Here is a 15,312-nt window from a genome sequence, read left to right as displayed (position 1 = left end):
TTAAGTAAATCAAAAAGTTACATTGATTATAAATACGTATCAAGTGAAAATGTGTCAACAAGTAAATTTTTCATACATGAAGTATAATAGAATATTTACATTATGGTAAAAGTATATAAAGAATAGTCATTAGATAAAATAGAATAATATTTTTTAAATTTATACATTAGTGTGTATTAATAAAAATAACTGAATATAAATTAATTAATTTGACAATGTGTTGAAAATGGCGCGTTTAACGGAGGTAAGTGAAGTAATAATATGCACCGAAAATATTCTCAAAAATAATAATAAATAATAGCCAGTTTCTTAGAGTATAGGACTAGATATTTATTTCAATTCACTCATCGTAATATTATAATCTTCTATTTTGACTAAAAATATATGAAGATATTTTATTTAGAAAGATAGAACCCATCCTGGTTTTACGAGTTCCTGATTCTTATTATCCAAATGCATCTCATATCGAGGTTTGGCCTCCTCAATCTCGATCTCCTCGATTTTCAGCAGTCTCAAGCCAGTCCTGCATGTGAAATAGATCCAACGTGTTCCCCTTCACTTTCCTATTTAGTAGCGATTTTACCACTTCCCATTTGACCATTATGTTTTAACATACGATAGACATCATTTTTTCACCTGAATTACAGCAGTTGATTATATAAATAGAGAGATATTGGGCGTTATTTATTCTCCAGGTTCCTTCTACATTATATTCCAGTCGTGCTCGCAAAAAATGTATATATTTCATACCTAATTTGAAAAAACCTCAGAAAAATATATTACCACTAGAAAGAATCTTTATGAAAAAAATACAATACCTAACGGGATTCAAACCCGCGCCTCCTGATATTCGCGCGCGTGTGCTAGTAGGTATATAATATATATTTATTTGAGGTATTTTTAAATTATGTATGTTCATTAAAAAAATACATTCTTAAATATTGTGAATTATTCGTTTTTCAAATTATGACAAAGATATAACGACGTAATCCAAAAGCATTGTTTACTTGAACAGAATCAATATTAGAGCATAATAATTTTGGATTCATCTGTTATATTTTTTACTTCAACTGCAAAATGTTTTGGTACACTAGCATTCTATAAAATCTTCAACGCTTTTGTGACAAATATAACGAAATCCTACGGATAAATGTATATCCTTCAAACAAAATGACCTCTAGCAAAGCCGAGTAATTCAGCAAGTCTAATATATTTTATAAAATTTGAAAGTACCTAGCTATTGTAATTAAATATCCATTTCTATTTTGTAATCCGTTTACGCTTAGTTTAAAATGATTGAAGATATTAATATTAAATTAGGTTTTATTTAGTAAATTTTACTAATCAATTAAGATTACTTCAATAACAAATACGTTTGTTAGTAAAACTTTTTAAACAGATAATAATTAATATACAACAATGTCGAAAAAGTTTACGAAAACGTTCATTTGAAATTAAATTACACTCCGAGCTTCCGTCGATATTGTTAATCACCTTACGCTTACTTCGCTCGATAACTAAGCGCTAAGCAAAAGTTATTAAAGCAAAGAAATAACGGGAAAGGGGTAAATGATGGAATAAGGCAACGTAAGGGTGGTGGGAGGTTGGGGTTGAAACGGGGAGTACCCGCCAGAAAAGTAACATTTTCCAATCAGCTTCCGACACAATGAACGGCGCGCCAAGGCTCTGCCGCTACCTATAACTTCCGGTTAAGCGGTCAAGGAATAAAAGGCTTTATTGTTATAACGGCTGTAGTCTCAGCGATGCAGCTGAAAATTGATACCGCTTGTTTAAAGTCTAATGCGCTTCTGTCTAAATGCCAAATAATCTTTTATCTTAAATCTTTCCAACAGAAAAAAAAAATTATTTTCTTGTAAAATAGATAAGTATTCTTCACAAGGACTTAACATTGAATAAGCAATACAACATTTCGACTCTTTCTAATTAGAATATAAATTCAATTTTTTTATAATAAAAAATATAGCTACACAATATTTAAGAATGTAAGACTATTTTTAATGAAAATACATATTCCGAAAAACGTCGAAAATTTATATTTTGGGCATATTAAGATTTAAACTTACATTTTCCTTGTAATGCATATTTATCCATTAAACTACCGTTTTATCTGTCATTCTTACTAATAATTATATAATTACTAATAATTACACTATCTTACACAACAATACGATTGTTTAATTTAAAATTATACATTATATTATGTACTTAATTCTTGCGTATATTCAAAATAAAAACAAGTTAGCAAAGCATGTATGTCATAACTACTAATTTAGATTGTATTTTTTCGATGTCATTTTAAAAAGAATAATGCTGGATTCACTTTAATTTATTAAATTATTGTTCTTCCCAGTAGGTGCTCGCCTCTATAACGACAATCAGGATCTTTATTAGCAGTACGTACCGTACTCATGATTCTTTTCTAGTTGTCTCTGGGCTCAGTTAAACAGATTATTGAGACGAATAAAAATCATGCCATGTTCTTGGTTTGATCGATCTAACGTATGGATATTCTTTCTGTGTCTTTTACCCTTCAAGGTAATAAGATAATTCGTTTGCACGCCTGGCAGTGACCATCTCGCAAATTAAATAAACTTTACCAAAATCATGGTTTAGGCTTTATTATGAGTGTCACAGAATAGTATAGAGGAAATATAGAGAAAAAATATCGAATATTATAATATAATGACTCTTGAAATACGTAAGGGTTTTCTGAGCAGTTACAATTTAAAAAACAGTGTTTTGAAGTCAGTGACAGATGAACAAACCAATTAATGAAAATGTAAATCTTGTCATTTGAATTACGTAAAAAAAATTGTTGGTAATTAAATTATACGTGCATATTTATAATAGATTGTGGTGGTTTGTTAAAAAAAAGTGCGGGACATTTTTAAACACATAAAAATGTGACGATTTAAATTACATCATTATGTAAGTATTAATAATATCATATTTGTAGAAATAATACTTTTACACATGCAAGACATTTTTCTTAGCAATGGAAAAAATGATGATGTGCTTAGAAACCAACTTTATAGGCCGACTAAAAGAATTCTTTTTCATTTATATTAACATTTATTTCATGTAGTACCTACACATTCCAAATATCAATAATTTAGATAGTTTTCTTTTTTATTTATACAAACGTTATATACTTTAAAATTTGTGTAGGTACCTTTATATATATAACATTGTCAACGTTGATAGTATCCTTATTTTATTGTGCTGAATCTATCAATAACCCACCTGATATTCAGTTAGCATTACAGTTACCCTTCGCTCCGGTATCTGTTTTTACTCAATGTTATTCGTTCTCCGTACACAGCAGATGCTAAATAAGGACATACTGCTTATTTACGTTCCGCAGACCGAGGTATATCACAAAAAGAAAAAACTCTGTACAGAGAGTGTCATCAATCACAAAAGTGTGGAATAAATCTACTGGCGGATTTCAGAATATACGATTCACGCAAATCCCTTGCACAATGGCAGGGTGGGAATAATAGGACATGCGGTAGTACAGGGTGTTCCACAGGCACATGACCCCGTCTGAATGGAAGCGATAAGGTAATGCCAGCCACTGGTGTAGTGACGGTGAAACTAACACATGATTTTCGCATCAAATCTTCTATTGTTTTACTAATTAATATTATAGTTTATTGCATTGTAACAATAGTTGCAGGATTGTTTATTATAAATCACTAAAAAGCAATATATATATTTTTTTGAGAATTCTTCTTCTTTTTATTGTGCCGTCCTCTATTGGAGGTCGACCACCATCACAGAGATCTTCACTATATTGACTGTTGCGGGAAATACTTTGTTGCTGCACAGTTTCCAATCACGGAGATTCTTAAACCACTCTCAATATGTATTTACTAATCAGTTAGGATAGCATTTCCCAAATTTTTTTTCCATAGCCCAGTTATTTTCATATTTCTCTCCTTTGTGACTTACTAAAATCTTTGAGTGCCGTATTACACGACAGTTTAATTATAAATTCAATATCTGAGTCCAACAATTCTGTTTCGGATTCTACGTTCACTGTGAAAAGGTACATTATTCATGATTTGTTGCTATTGATCATGATTCCTTTAAACTTGTCTCCGATCCTAGCAAACATCCATTGATAGCTGCTTAAATCTTATGTGGTATATTATTTATATTGTACTGTTTTTAGCTTTATAAAAGCTTTACAATTTTCTGCTTTCATACGAAAGAATCATAGGTTGAGTTTTTTCATTGTAACCGTCACCTTATGTTAGATTCATCACTTAATCTTAGATTCGAACTATTCAAAAAATCAACAATGTTACAAAGCCTAGGCTGGCTTGAATAACCAATCGACATCACGAAAACTATCATTTATTTCAAATATTGAATCTCAGTCATTGAGGGTTGTAAGAATTCTTATGTGACCCTACATTTAGCTTGAAGCTTAAAAAACATACTTATGAGAAAATCCGATAAAACATTTTGAACCAAGTGAGATTTGAATATACGTATTCCGCTAGAGTGATCTCACTACCAATCTATCAGTCTAAGTCGACTTGGCTTCTGACTGAGGCTTTATCAAGTTAGTGAAAGTGAGAAAGTGAAGTGATCTAATAAATGAAATTATTCAAGAAAAACAATTTCTATCACTTGAATATTGTTTTCGAATAAGTATTTTTGAAATTTATTATACTACAACAAAATACGCAGTCCACATTCAAATTCATTAATTTCTTTCCTGGAATTATATATAACTAAATACAATATTCCTACAAAAAAATTGATGAAAAACAAAATGAAATTTGTGAAATTTTTAAATATTATTATGTTTACCGCAGGCATTGGGTTGATTATAGCTGCACTACAAGGTAAACAAGACCACACATGAAACATTTACCTTGCCGGTGATAAAATTTGTGATCGAAAGCCCTTGTGGTTTACCTCAGCAACGATATTCAATATCAAAGGAAGCAAACTTTGCATCGGTCCCATACTTAGTTCAATAAAATCAAAGCTGGAATTAATACAAAATGCACGTTACACATAATAATATTATGTATGCACCGCGAATAATAACTGTATTGTCATCATAAAATATAATCTGCTAAAATAATGTTTCCATCGTAGCTTTATTTCCATTTTCCCATAGCAATATTTTTATCATTATCATCTATATAAGATACCTGCATACCTAATGTAACCTACCTTCTTCGCATTTACCTTGCACTGTTCAACAGACAACCACAAGGTGAACTTTCAATTTAAGGTTCGCTGCATTTAAAATCAACATAAGTTACCACATGGTCTGTATTTTTTCATTTTAACACTACAACAGCTCGTGATACCCAACTAGAATAATAGGCAGGCATTGAGAAAATCACATAGTTGAATAGTGACCTTACCAAGATAGCCATGCGGCTTAAGCATCGGATTATAGCATCATGGTGCCCAGGTTTGAATCCTGGGTATGGCAAGTACACATATTGTTTTTCAATTTGTGTTTGAGTCAGAGTATGGACCTAATAGGTTGAGCAAGTGGCTGACATCCATTTCTCGTATAAAAGAAAATCTGTTAATACAAACCTCCGCGCCGTGAAGGCCCATAATATATGATATTATTAGGATCGGACATGATCGATGGTCGACCTTACCAGGAATCAAACCCGGAGCCCCGTATTACTTCAAAAATTATCGTATTTAATTAAACGACAGTTTTTGTAATTTAATTTTTAACATAGCTGACGATAAGGGATTCACCCAGCCAAGCGGGAAAATTTACATAATTAGATACACTGTATTTAACAAACACGTTTCTCACTGTTTTAAATATAAGACCCGCTTGGTCGAATGTTGAATCTCGAAGAAGACACTTTCCGCATTCTTGTACGGCAGCTAATTGTTTCTTTAGTCAAAGTTATCATATAAAATTATGTGATTTTTTTTTTACTGAAATAATCGAAATATCGGAAGTCTTAAAAATCAAATGAGCTATGCTTAGTCTTATTATTAATACTTAATCATAATAATAATTCAGTACATGTTGCTCAAATTATGTATACCGTACAACTGTAAAGACAGAGTCAAGATGGCAAAATTTGTTGTCGTCACAAAATATCATGAAGTACCTGGCTACTATTATATACGAGAAGGTGTTTTTTTCGATTAAAATGAAGCTAGTCTGACGTAGTGAACATGTTAATACAATCGGCTGTAATATCAACTGCATTTTATTGCTAGTTTATGTTGCAATGTAAGCGTTTTCACGTTTATTTAAGAAAAAAATCTTCAATACATAATAATATAAGATGGCCAACTGTTATAATACCTACACAAATATTTGATAATAGATAATTAATTCCGTGTATGGCTTGAAGTCTAAAAACATTAATTCTCAGGGCAGCTCTTTGTAAGGTTGATATTCTGTGTAGTAAATCAGGAATATTTTAAAATTTTTGTTTGTTGAGAATTTACAAGCATTTAATTACAAAAATTTTAAATTATCCAAAAACACAATAATCTGATTTACACACAGAATAATAACATTACAAAGAGCTACCCAGAGAATTGATGTTTTTATACTTATCAACATATTCATGCCATACACGGGATTGTTCAGTAATTAGCAACAGATGGCGCCTATTTTAAATATAATGGTGTAATTGTATCTGGCATACATAAATTTGAAATATGTTAATATAAGTTTCATTTTTTTTGTATCTCCTTATATTTTAATACAAACGCTGTGACGGTATGTCATCATTATTTTATCAACTACCTACTTGCCCCTATAATATTATAAAAGTATGACCACTCCTGATATTATATATCTAATTCTTTAATTTGTAACGTCCAATTTCCATTTTCGATTCCTTCCTTCCCTTAGCCACCGCATAGATTTTTCGTACCGATAGTTTCGCCATATTTCATCGATGTAATATAATATATTATTTCCGCAAAAAAAACAATACCAAAATACAAGAACGATAAAACATAAACTCTGATCTGATCTCTCACGATGTTGCAGCCATAATCGACGGACAACTTAGCGTCTAAGACAGAGTTTGTAAACCTTACTCTTTCATATTCCGTATAATATTCTTGGGAAACTCCCATCTAAGTTTCGAGAAATCATAAATCTATTGCCAACAAAATAAAGATAAAATAAATCGGAAATTATCTTTTCAGCATAATCATTATAATACTCCAGTTGTAACGTGGTATAATTGAAATTTATTAGTTTTGAGTTAATCGAGTTGTAAAAATTTAAGCCTGTTGATAAAATATAGCAAATTATATTATATTTAAAAATATTATCAATTGATCAATCTATTGTTGTAAAAGGGTCTCTACAATCTGTCCGACTCGATTCGTCTCGGGCTTTGTTTTTCTACGTACTTCAATGGGTACTAATCTAGTATATCATATGCCAGATGTAACCACTTCCGTTTCCGTTATTCTGATTTTAAAATTATTTTTTTGGAAATCTTACTCATTTTATGCAAAAGTTTAAGATAAAGATAAGTTTTTCGGTCTATACTATCTACTTATTTTTTACTAGATTTAAAAAAATATATCAATAAGTAAGTATAACGTTCTATCTACGACAGTAGTGTATTATGTATATTGTATTCAAGTGACAGCTCGTATATTATTATATTAATAATTCCTTTCTTTTTTATAATAACCTCCTCAACATTTTGTAAATTATTTATATACATATTGATGAAATGCTAAAATTTAGATTGTAATAATCCATAATCCGACAAAAAATAGTATCTATCTATATCGATGACTCTTTGAATTAAGTGTTGGTTATTTTAATTTTGTTACATGTCAACTACTTATATTTGTAACAACCATCGAGTCCTGTGGGAACCAAGCTCTGTCAGCACATAAATTCGCGAGATAGGAGCCGATCTCAAATATATCGTTCAATTATTTTAATGTACATTTTCACAAGCCGTCAGCGGTATCAATTATCTCTTACTCGATGAGAAGGCTAATGATTATTATAATATTGTTTATTACATCCATTTCTTCATACAATTTCACACGCATCCAATCACTACTTACTTATAAGAAAGATTATCTTAATTTTTGAGGTAATTATTAATGTTTATTATTTTTAATATGCATTTCTCACGTGGTCACACAATACCCAATAATGTGATTGACCAAAATGTATTGTAAATATTCAATGTCGCATTATTTAATTGTAAATGCTTCAATAAATAGTCCATCACGATTGAATGGAGATTTTACTCTGTATCACAACGCCTCGGCCTGAATCTCACTCCGCTTTTATCTTGTATCATTGTATTCTGTATAACTTTTACTCTTGTACGTATCATTTTTTTTGTGTAAACCAGAAAATAAACTCACTACAAGCCTATACGCCAGCATCATCATCTACCTCCACCCACCTTGCATCCCAAATATTCATAATTATAATTCTAACGATGGGTATATTATTGCTGTTAACATTATTAAAATAATAATTAATAAACATAAACTGTGTTACGAAATATAATTCAAATTCTGTGGATTAAGCGGAAATCGCGGGAAGAAGATTTTTTTTTTTATGTAAAAAAATCGGTTTAGTATTGATGGTCTTGGCTTTCAGATGTATGAAAATATTTTCTTCGAACCTACTATATTTCCTTTGAAGGGAAAAGGTTTAAAAGTTCTGATAATATAGGGTTTTATGTTACTTCTTTCACATGGTGATGAAAAGCAAGTCACGTTTATGCTATTCCACACTCAATATCGGAAGAGGTTTACTAGTTCGGGAACTATTTTCGTGATCCATTAATCATTGTCATGAAAATTCATTTCAAGTTAGCATATCAAGATCAATAAATTGTACAGTTTATGATTCAGATATGATATGGCATATCATGCACCTTCGGTCATTAATAATAATACATAATGTTAAGTGTATTGAACGTGTACAATTTAATTAGCCTAATATAGTTGTTAAATAATTACTTTTTGATATAAAAATAATACTATATTTCGTAGTTTACCCAAAACTTAAAAAAAATATCCAGACTAATAATTGATAGTGAAATATATACATTTAAATATAATTTTATTTCAGAGTTATTATAGATATTATAAACAATCTTTCAGTATGTTAAATATTGCTATTAAAACTATTATTACGTATAAATTGCATTTTTATTTACATTTACACTTTGCCGATACAAATCTTGCAATCGATTTTTAACTAACTTTCCGACTAGCTAGGCATTTGAAACTTTTAGAATATATTATCAGAACACGATGCCAATACATTTTTTAATACTTTTAGCCATCTTTAAGTAGAATTGAATTCATTTTCAGTTAATTCTGTTTTGTATGAAAAGTTATTTCGACACCATTATTGGTTACTTAGCGGATGGTCCTAGCAACTAAATTATTTATATTAATATATACGTGCGTTACTATGGAAATCAATATGAAGTGTCAAAATGATATTTCAGTATATTTATTCAGTATTTCTATCAAGTACAAATTTTTTTGATCGTTTAAGCTAGTCAAGTCAAGTTTATATGATTCAACAGAAAATTAAAAAACGTTGTATATAAAAAGTTATTTTTATCTTGTAATTATTAGCATTTTATATTCATGGTTACGGGATTCAAATTTTCATATTCAATTCAAATATTATTTATTTTTACATATACTTAGTGAACATTTCAAATTACATCAAAGACATTCACAACATGACATTTAGAAGCGAAGAAATATTATTAAAACAGTAGGTACTAAGTATATAAAAAAAGAACAGAAAAAAACAGTAGAAAAGTGCAAATACAAAAATCAGGATCACTGATATTACACATAAGATTCATGTATTTTATTTATTTATAAGAGTGAGTAGTGGCTTTTGTTACATGGTGATTGAAGAGAAAATGTAGATATGCGTATTAAATATTTTTTATTCAACTATTGGTTGCACTTGGAGTTTTCATATATTTGCAGAAGTATGTATTGAAATAAGTTACAACGCACAAGATATAGTAATATATACATAATATACCTAATTAATTTATATAATACCAACTATTTTACCTTACATTAATTTTTTTTTAAAAAAGCGTCCGCTGTATGAAGGCTCTAATTTACAAGAGAGTGAATTTAAAAGTTGTTATAAGGATTCGTACAATGACATCTGTCATTATAATCAGCTACCTACTAATTATAATATTTTTTTTGTTTCAGAGCCGAAAGTGGTACGCACTATGTAGGACTCAGCGTATTGCTGGGAGGCCTCAGCATGCTGGCGAAGGAGACTGGAATTACAGTATTTGTCCTCAATCTCGCCTTTGACTTCTACAGATGCTGGCCATGCGTCAAAAGGTGAGATATCTATAAAAATGACATCTGTGATTCCTAAGAACATTGTAACACTTTGATAAATTCATAATTGGTAGGTGATCGTGTGAGTACCTACTAATATTTGTTTAAAAATATAAAAATAAAAGATTAATATAATTACTATGATTAACATAATATAATATGTTTTATAACATCAATCTGTACTCAATACAAAAGTCAAAAATAATCACTATTCATATGTAGTATAATTATATTTATGTATTTATTTTCATTATTTTTTTGTGAACGTAAATACTTATAATTTGATAGTTACTTCACGTTTATACTACTTTCATAATTTTCTTGTCGTATTGTAGTACATGATTGCTAACCAATTTATGTATTTTTTTCTTCAAGAACCGTCGTGGAAGTGAGATGGAATGATGGAGCTGCCCAGTTCTCCAGAAGAGCAGCCAAAGTTATTTTGTCTCTTGGCCTTTTGCTTTCCATCAGACTGGCGTTACTGCAAGGGTCCCTTCCAAAATTCTCACAGCAGGATAATCCTACGGCATTTCATCCAAGTTTATATGTCAGGTATGATTTATAATAATATAATATTTGTGTTGCATATTGAAAAAAATTTTTTTTTTCATTTGAAGTCTTCATTCGCTAAACTATATACCTACCTAACATTTATAATTCTATTGTGGATGAAAACTATTCTGATATTAAAAAAAATATATTCAATGATATTACAATAATTATAAAGTTTTAAATATTACTCTAAAACCTAAGTTTTACATTTTTATTACAAAACATGACGTGTAAGTAGATATATTTCATCACTTTTTAATTATTATTTTTTTATAATGTCACTTAAAAGAATGAGGTTATTATTATGCCTTATGCATTATGTCGTGTTCACACTGGCAACCTCATTAAATTTCACGATAGTTATCAAAATTTGTTTGACCAAAAATTATTTTAATTGAAATTTAACGAGGTTGCCAGCAACTTGTTGCCAATGTGGACCACTGCTTATTAAGATTCAGCGACTATTAAATAACCAAAATCTCTACTTATTCAATAGTTTAATTTAATATGGTATATTATTTTTTTTTGTCGATGGCTTTTCCGGTTTATGATTATCAATGATAATAAATATATACTTATATTAGCACAAAAATAATATTGTACCAAATTTATAATGTGTTTACAACCGAAATAACTATGTATCGACTAAAATACTAATTAAAGAAGATATCTGAAGATTCTGAAAGATGAAACTCGGGTCGTCAAAAATGACTTAAATGGAAAATTTTATCCATAATTATAATTTACAATGCTGTGTTATGGAATTTTAAAAAAATAATATGAATGATATAAAAGTTAGATATTATTATAAAATATTATCTACTTCAATAAACTTATCAAAAACATAATATTTCTTTAATGTTAGAATTCAATTGACCGACACATGAACCGAGTTTTGCAAGCGAAGTCAAATTTCAAGTCTTTTATACTAATACATATTTCAGCCTATCAAAATAAACGATGTCCTAATATCAATATTATTTCAATATTTAGTTTATTTAGGAGCCGTTTTATATTGGTCAGTTATTTTATATATATTTGCCTACTTTAATGTTGTTTCAGCTTCCTTTCATTTTATTCTATTACTCCGTTTTGCGAAGTAGGAAAAAACAAAGTCCGTTTTATTTGTGCCGGCCACTTTGTCGAGAACGAGAATTCATTAGTAGATTCTTTACTTATGTTTAATTCAATAAGTTGACTTAGATGAGAAAACTTATATCACAGCACGGTGGAAAACTTAAAAAGTATTTGCATAAATATGAATAACAATCACTTGTCGCAAACAACTATAGTTCGACAAAGAGTAAACGTTAAGTATATTCAAAAGTGAAAACAAACAAATACATTATATTATTATGAAAACATACAACGTACATGTCAAAAATTTTCCATATATAATATTAGTTTGAAAACTAATTCTATCATAACATTACTATGGCTTATAGTTTATACAGAATGCGCTAAAAAGTAAAGTATCATCATTTTAAAATAAATAAATTAAAAGGCCTTTTAATAAAATAAGAACCTATCGAAAACACATACGTCATTCATAAATTGTATTAATACTCATCGCCTTTATTAAATATAACATGAAATTCACTAAGTATAAATGTAACAAAAATAATAATATCAAGTAGGTAAGTAAGGGTTGAATATTTTATTCTACATATTTTTTTATTTTTACTGGTGATAAATATACCCAAGGATACGGAAACTAATTACATCAGGCAAATAATGATAAATTTACTTTAAATCAATTACATATTATATTGATAAGAAAGAATATCTCATCTCATTGTGTAACATAAATGATAACCAAAGGCACAACTGTTCATTCAAAAAGTCGTGATAATGGTGCAACAACTGAAATAGCGATCGAGTAATTTGTAGAATGTAATATTATTAATAGCAATCATTGTCTTAATAAAATTAAACATATATTTTTTTAATTAGGTTCATGTGTAAACATACCATTAAAAATCGTTGTCCTTATGTTTTTTTATTGCTTACCTTTAGGTTGCTGACATTTTGTTATCTTGCGGCATTCAACTGGTGGCTGATGCTATGTCCGGTAACCTTGAGCCACGACTGGCAGATGGGATCCGTGCCATTGGTCACCACCGTCAGTGACTCCAGAAACATAGTCACCTGCGTAGCATTCGGAGCAGCTCTTTTATTGGCATACAGAAGCCTCACTGATATGGAAGTAAGTCTGTCGTGAATAACTACTTAAATATTTTCTGATGTCAACGCCCGATGCATGCGGATAATCTTTTCATTCAATTGGTCTTTTTGATTCTATACTGTAAATGTTATTTTATTTTTAACCTTGCTTTCCATATGATAAGTTACAACATCACTGTTATTAGATGTATATTATATTTTTTTTAATATTATACAGTTATTTTTGTACAGTTAATTCAATTTTAACTACGTGTTATTACTTAAAACATTCTTTTCAAAGGCATTCAAAATACCAACAAATAGCATTTAGGTAAATGGAGTTACTTAAGTTCAATCATTTATTTAAAAAAAATAATAATAATAAAGGAGAAAGGGAATAAGTCGTATCAACGCTGCTAGATTAGTAATATTCCCATAAAAACTATAATACAAAGATATCCAAAACTCAATTTTCTTTAGGCTTTACTGAATAGTAGTATTTTGGATATATCTCTTTTTTCCTTTCGCTCAAAAATATAGTATGTTTAATAGTTTCCAATGAAAATACTGTTCTGAGATAACTATTAATAAATTAATGCATGGGTTTTGGATGATCATTTTAATATTTTTATCAAGCTATTAAGTATTGATTTACCTAATGGCAGAGTTAATCTTGGCTATTTTTTGAGAAAACAATGAATTTTCATTTAGTTTTTCATCTTTTAATAACATGAAATAATCATTGTCGATTCCAACAAATACTTATGGATACATACGCTATACGATATTATGGGCTATTTATCATCTGCAATCTGTGGATCAAAACATGAATCTAAATTTTATATTTTTACCATTAATCATTCAGAAAGTCCAGTTTAATTTTTTCTCCCACGTCATGTAAAAATGGGGTGACGATTTATAACTACTCTATATATCTAATCAAAAAATAACTAATCATTATCTATCTGGATCAAGCTTTTGCTGTGAAAGGGGTTTCTATAATCTATCCAATTCGATTCCTTTCGGTCCTTGCGTTTCTACCAGAGAACACAGAATTAATGGGAACTGAAATACCTAACGGGTGTGGAGTAACAGGCAGCCCATCTCGAGTGTGGAAGAATATGGGATAAACTTAAACACGTGTCGAGAATATGTGTTTCTTAGCTTGTCTTTTGTTCTGACAACTGCTCTCGGTTTATGCACTGACACTCATTCAATATTAGTATATTTGAAGGTGAACACACTATATTACACGTCGATAATGTGTGGTTTATTTTTGTATTACACTCACACATTCAAACCACTGATTCAAAATGGGTATATTATATCTGAATTATATTTATTAATCTGTTCTGTGGTTTCTACATACTTCCATGGGTACCAGTCTAGTATGTCATATCATATCATCAGTCTGGATCAATCCATTTCTAGAAATGTGCCTCCATATACCTACGTTGGAATGAATCGAAGTATATTGCTTTCAATATAAATTGTAACTACTTATATCATTTGTATATTAAAAAAAATAATATTAATATGATTCTTTTAATGAATATCGCGCTTGTTAATGCTAATTTGCATCAATATATAATAATTAAGCTGTGCAATAATTACGAACATAATTGGACAATGCCGTTAATTAATGATTAATGTTGTTCTCATAAATTTCATGACCACAATAATTTGTATGCATACCCAATCTACATGACGTCATGTATTTATTATTTATAAAATAATAATATTCCTTTTTATTTTACTTGTATAATATCGTTTTGTAATAAATTATAATAATATGAATACAGGGAGTTAGATACTTATAGCGCATGTACACGTGCATGGATTTACTTGCACCAATAGTGTGTATTTTAAACTATTGCGATAATAACTGTTTACACTTGAAAGTGCTGACTGTCTCGCCAATCTCACACTTCAAGAGTAAGCGAGACCCGATGTTGTTATTGTATGGTACATAATTGACAGGTTGTGAACATCTGTTACCTTCAAAATACGTCTCTGCGCGGTGTAGTAAGTTTTTTACCGGCAAGTTCGCCACTATCGTTCTACTACTGCGCAGGCGTAAATATCGCATAGTGCAATTATTATTGTCGTGTGAAAACTCATAATTTTCCGAACTCTTTTGATCCATGTATGCGATGTTTCAATTTTTACGACGCACGTGTTTACACGTGCATTTTTGTGATGGCCTCGATAATACGTACT

General features: G+C 29.7%; 1 protein-coding gene across 1 annotated transcript in view; it reads left to right on the top strand.

The window, feature by feature from the left end:
- The window catches only part of LOC147064029 (protein O-mannosyl-transferase TMTC1-like), a 571,636-nt gene that overhangs the window by 532,686 nt on the left and 23,638 nt on the right, over nucleotides 1-15,312 (top strand). Inside the window, exons 4-6 of the mRNA XM_085959137.1 lie at nucleotides 10,240-10,377; nucleotides 10,753-10,929; nucleotides 12,946-13,135. Coding sequence (XP_085815263.1) covers nucleotides 10,240-10,377; nucleotides 10,753-10,929; nucleotides 12,946-13,135 — 505 coding nt within the window. The remainder of the gene's footprint in view (nucleotides 1-10,239; nucleotides 10,378-10,752; nucleotides 10,930-12,945; nucleotides 13,136-15,312) is intronic.

The sequence above is a fragment of the Rhyacophila brunnea genome, unplaced genomic scaffold, assembly GCF_057557595.1.
Source record: "Rhyacophila brunnea isolate RB1 unplaced genomic scaffold, BYU_Rbru_1.0 scaffold_8, whole genome shotgun sequence".
Taxonomy (NCBI): domain Eukaryota; kingdom Metazoa; phylum Arthropoda; class Insecta; order Trichoptera; family Rhyacophilidae; genus Rhyacophila; species Rhyacophila brunnea.
This window is presented reverse-complemented; position numbering and strand designations above follow the sequence as displayed.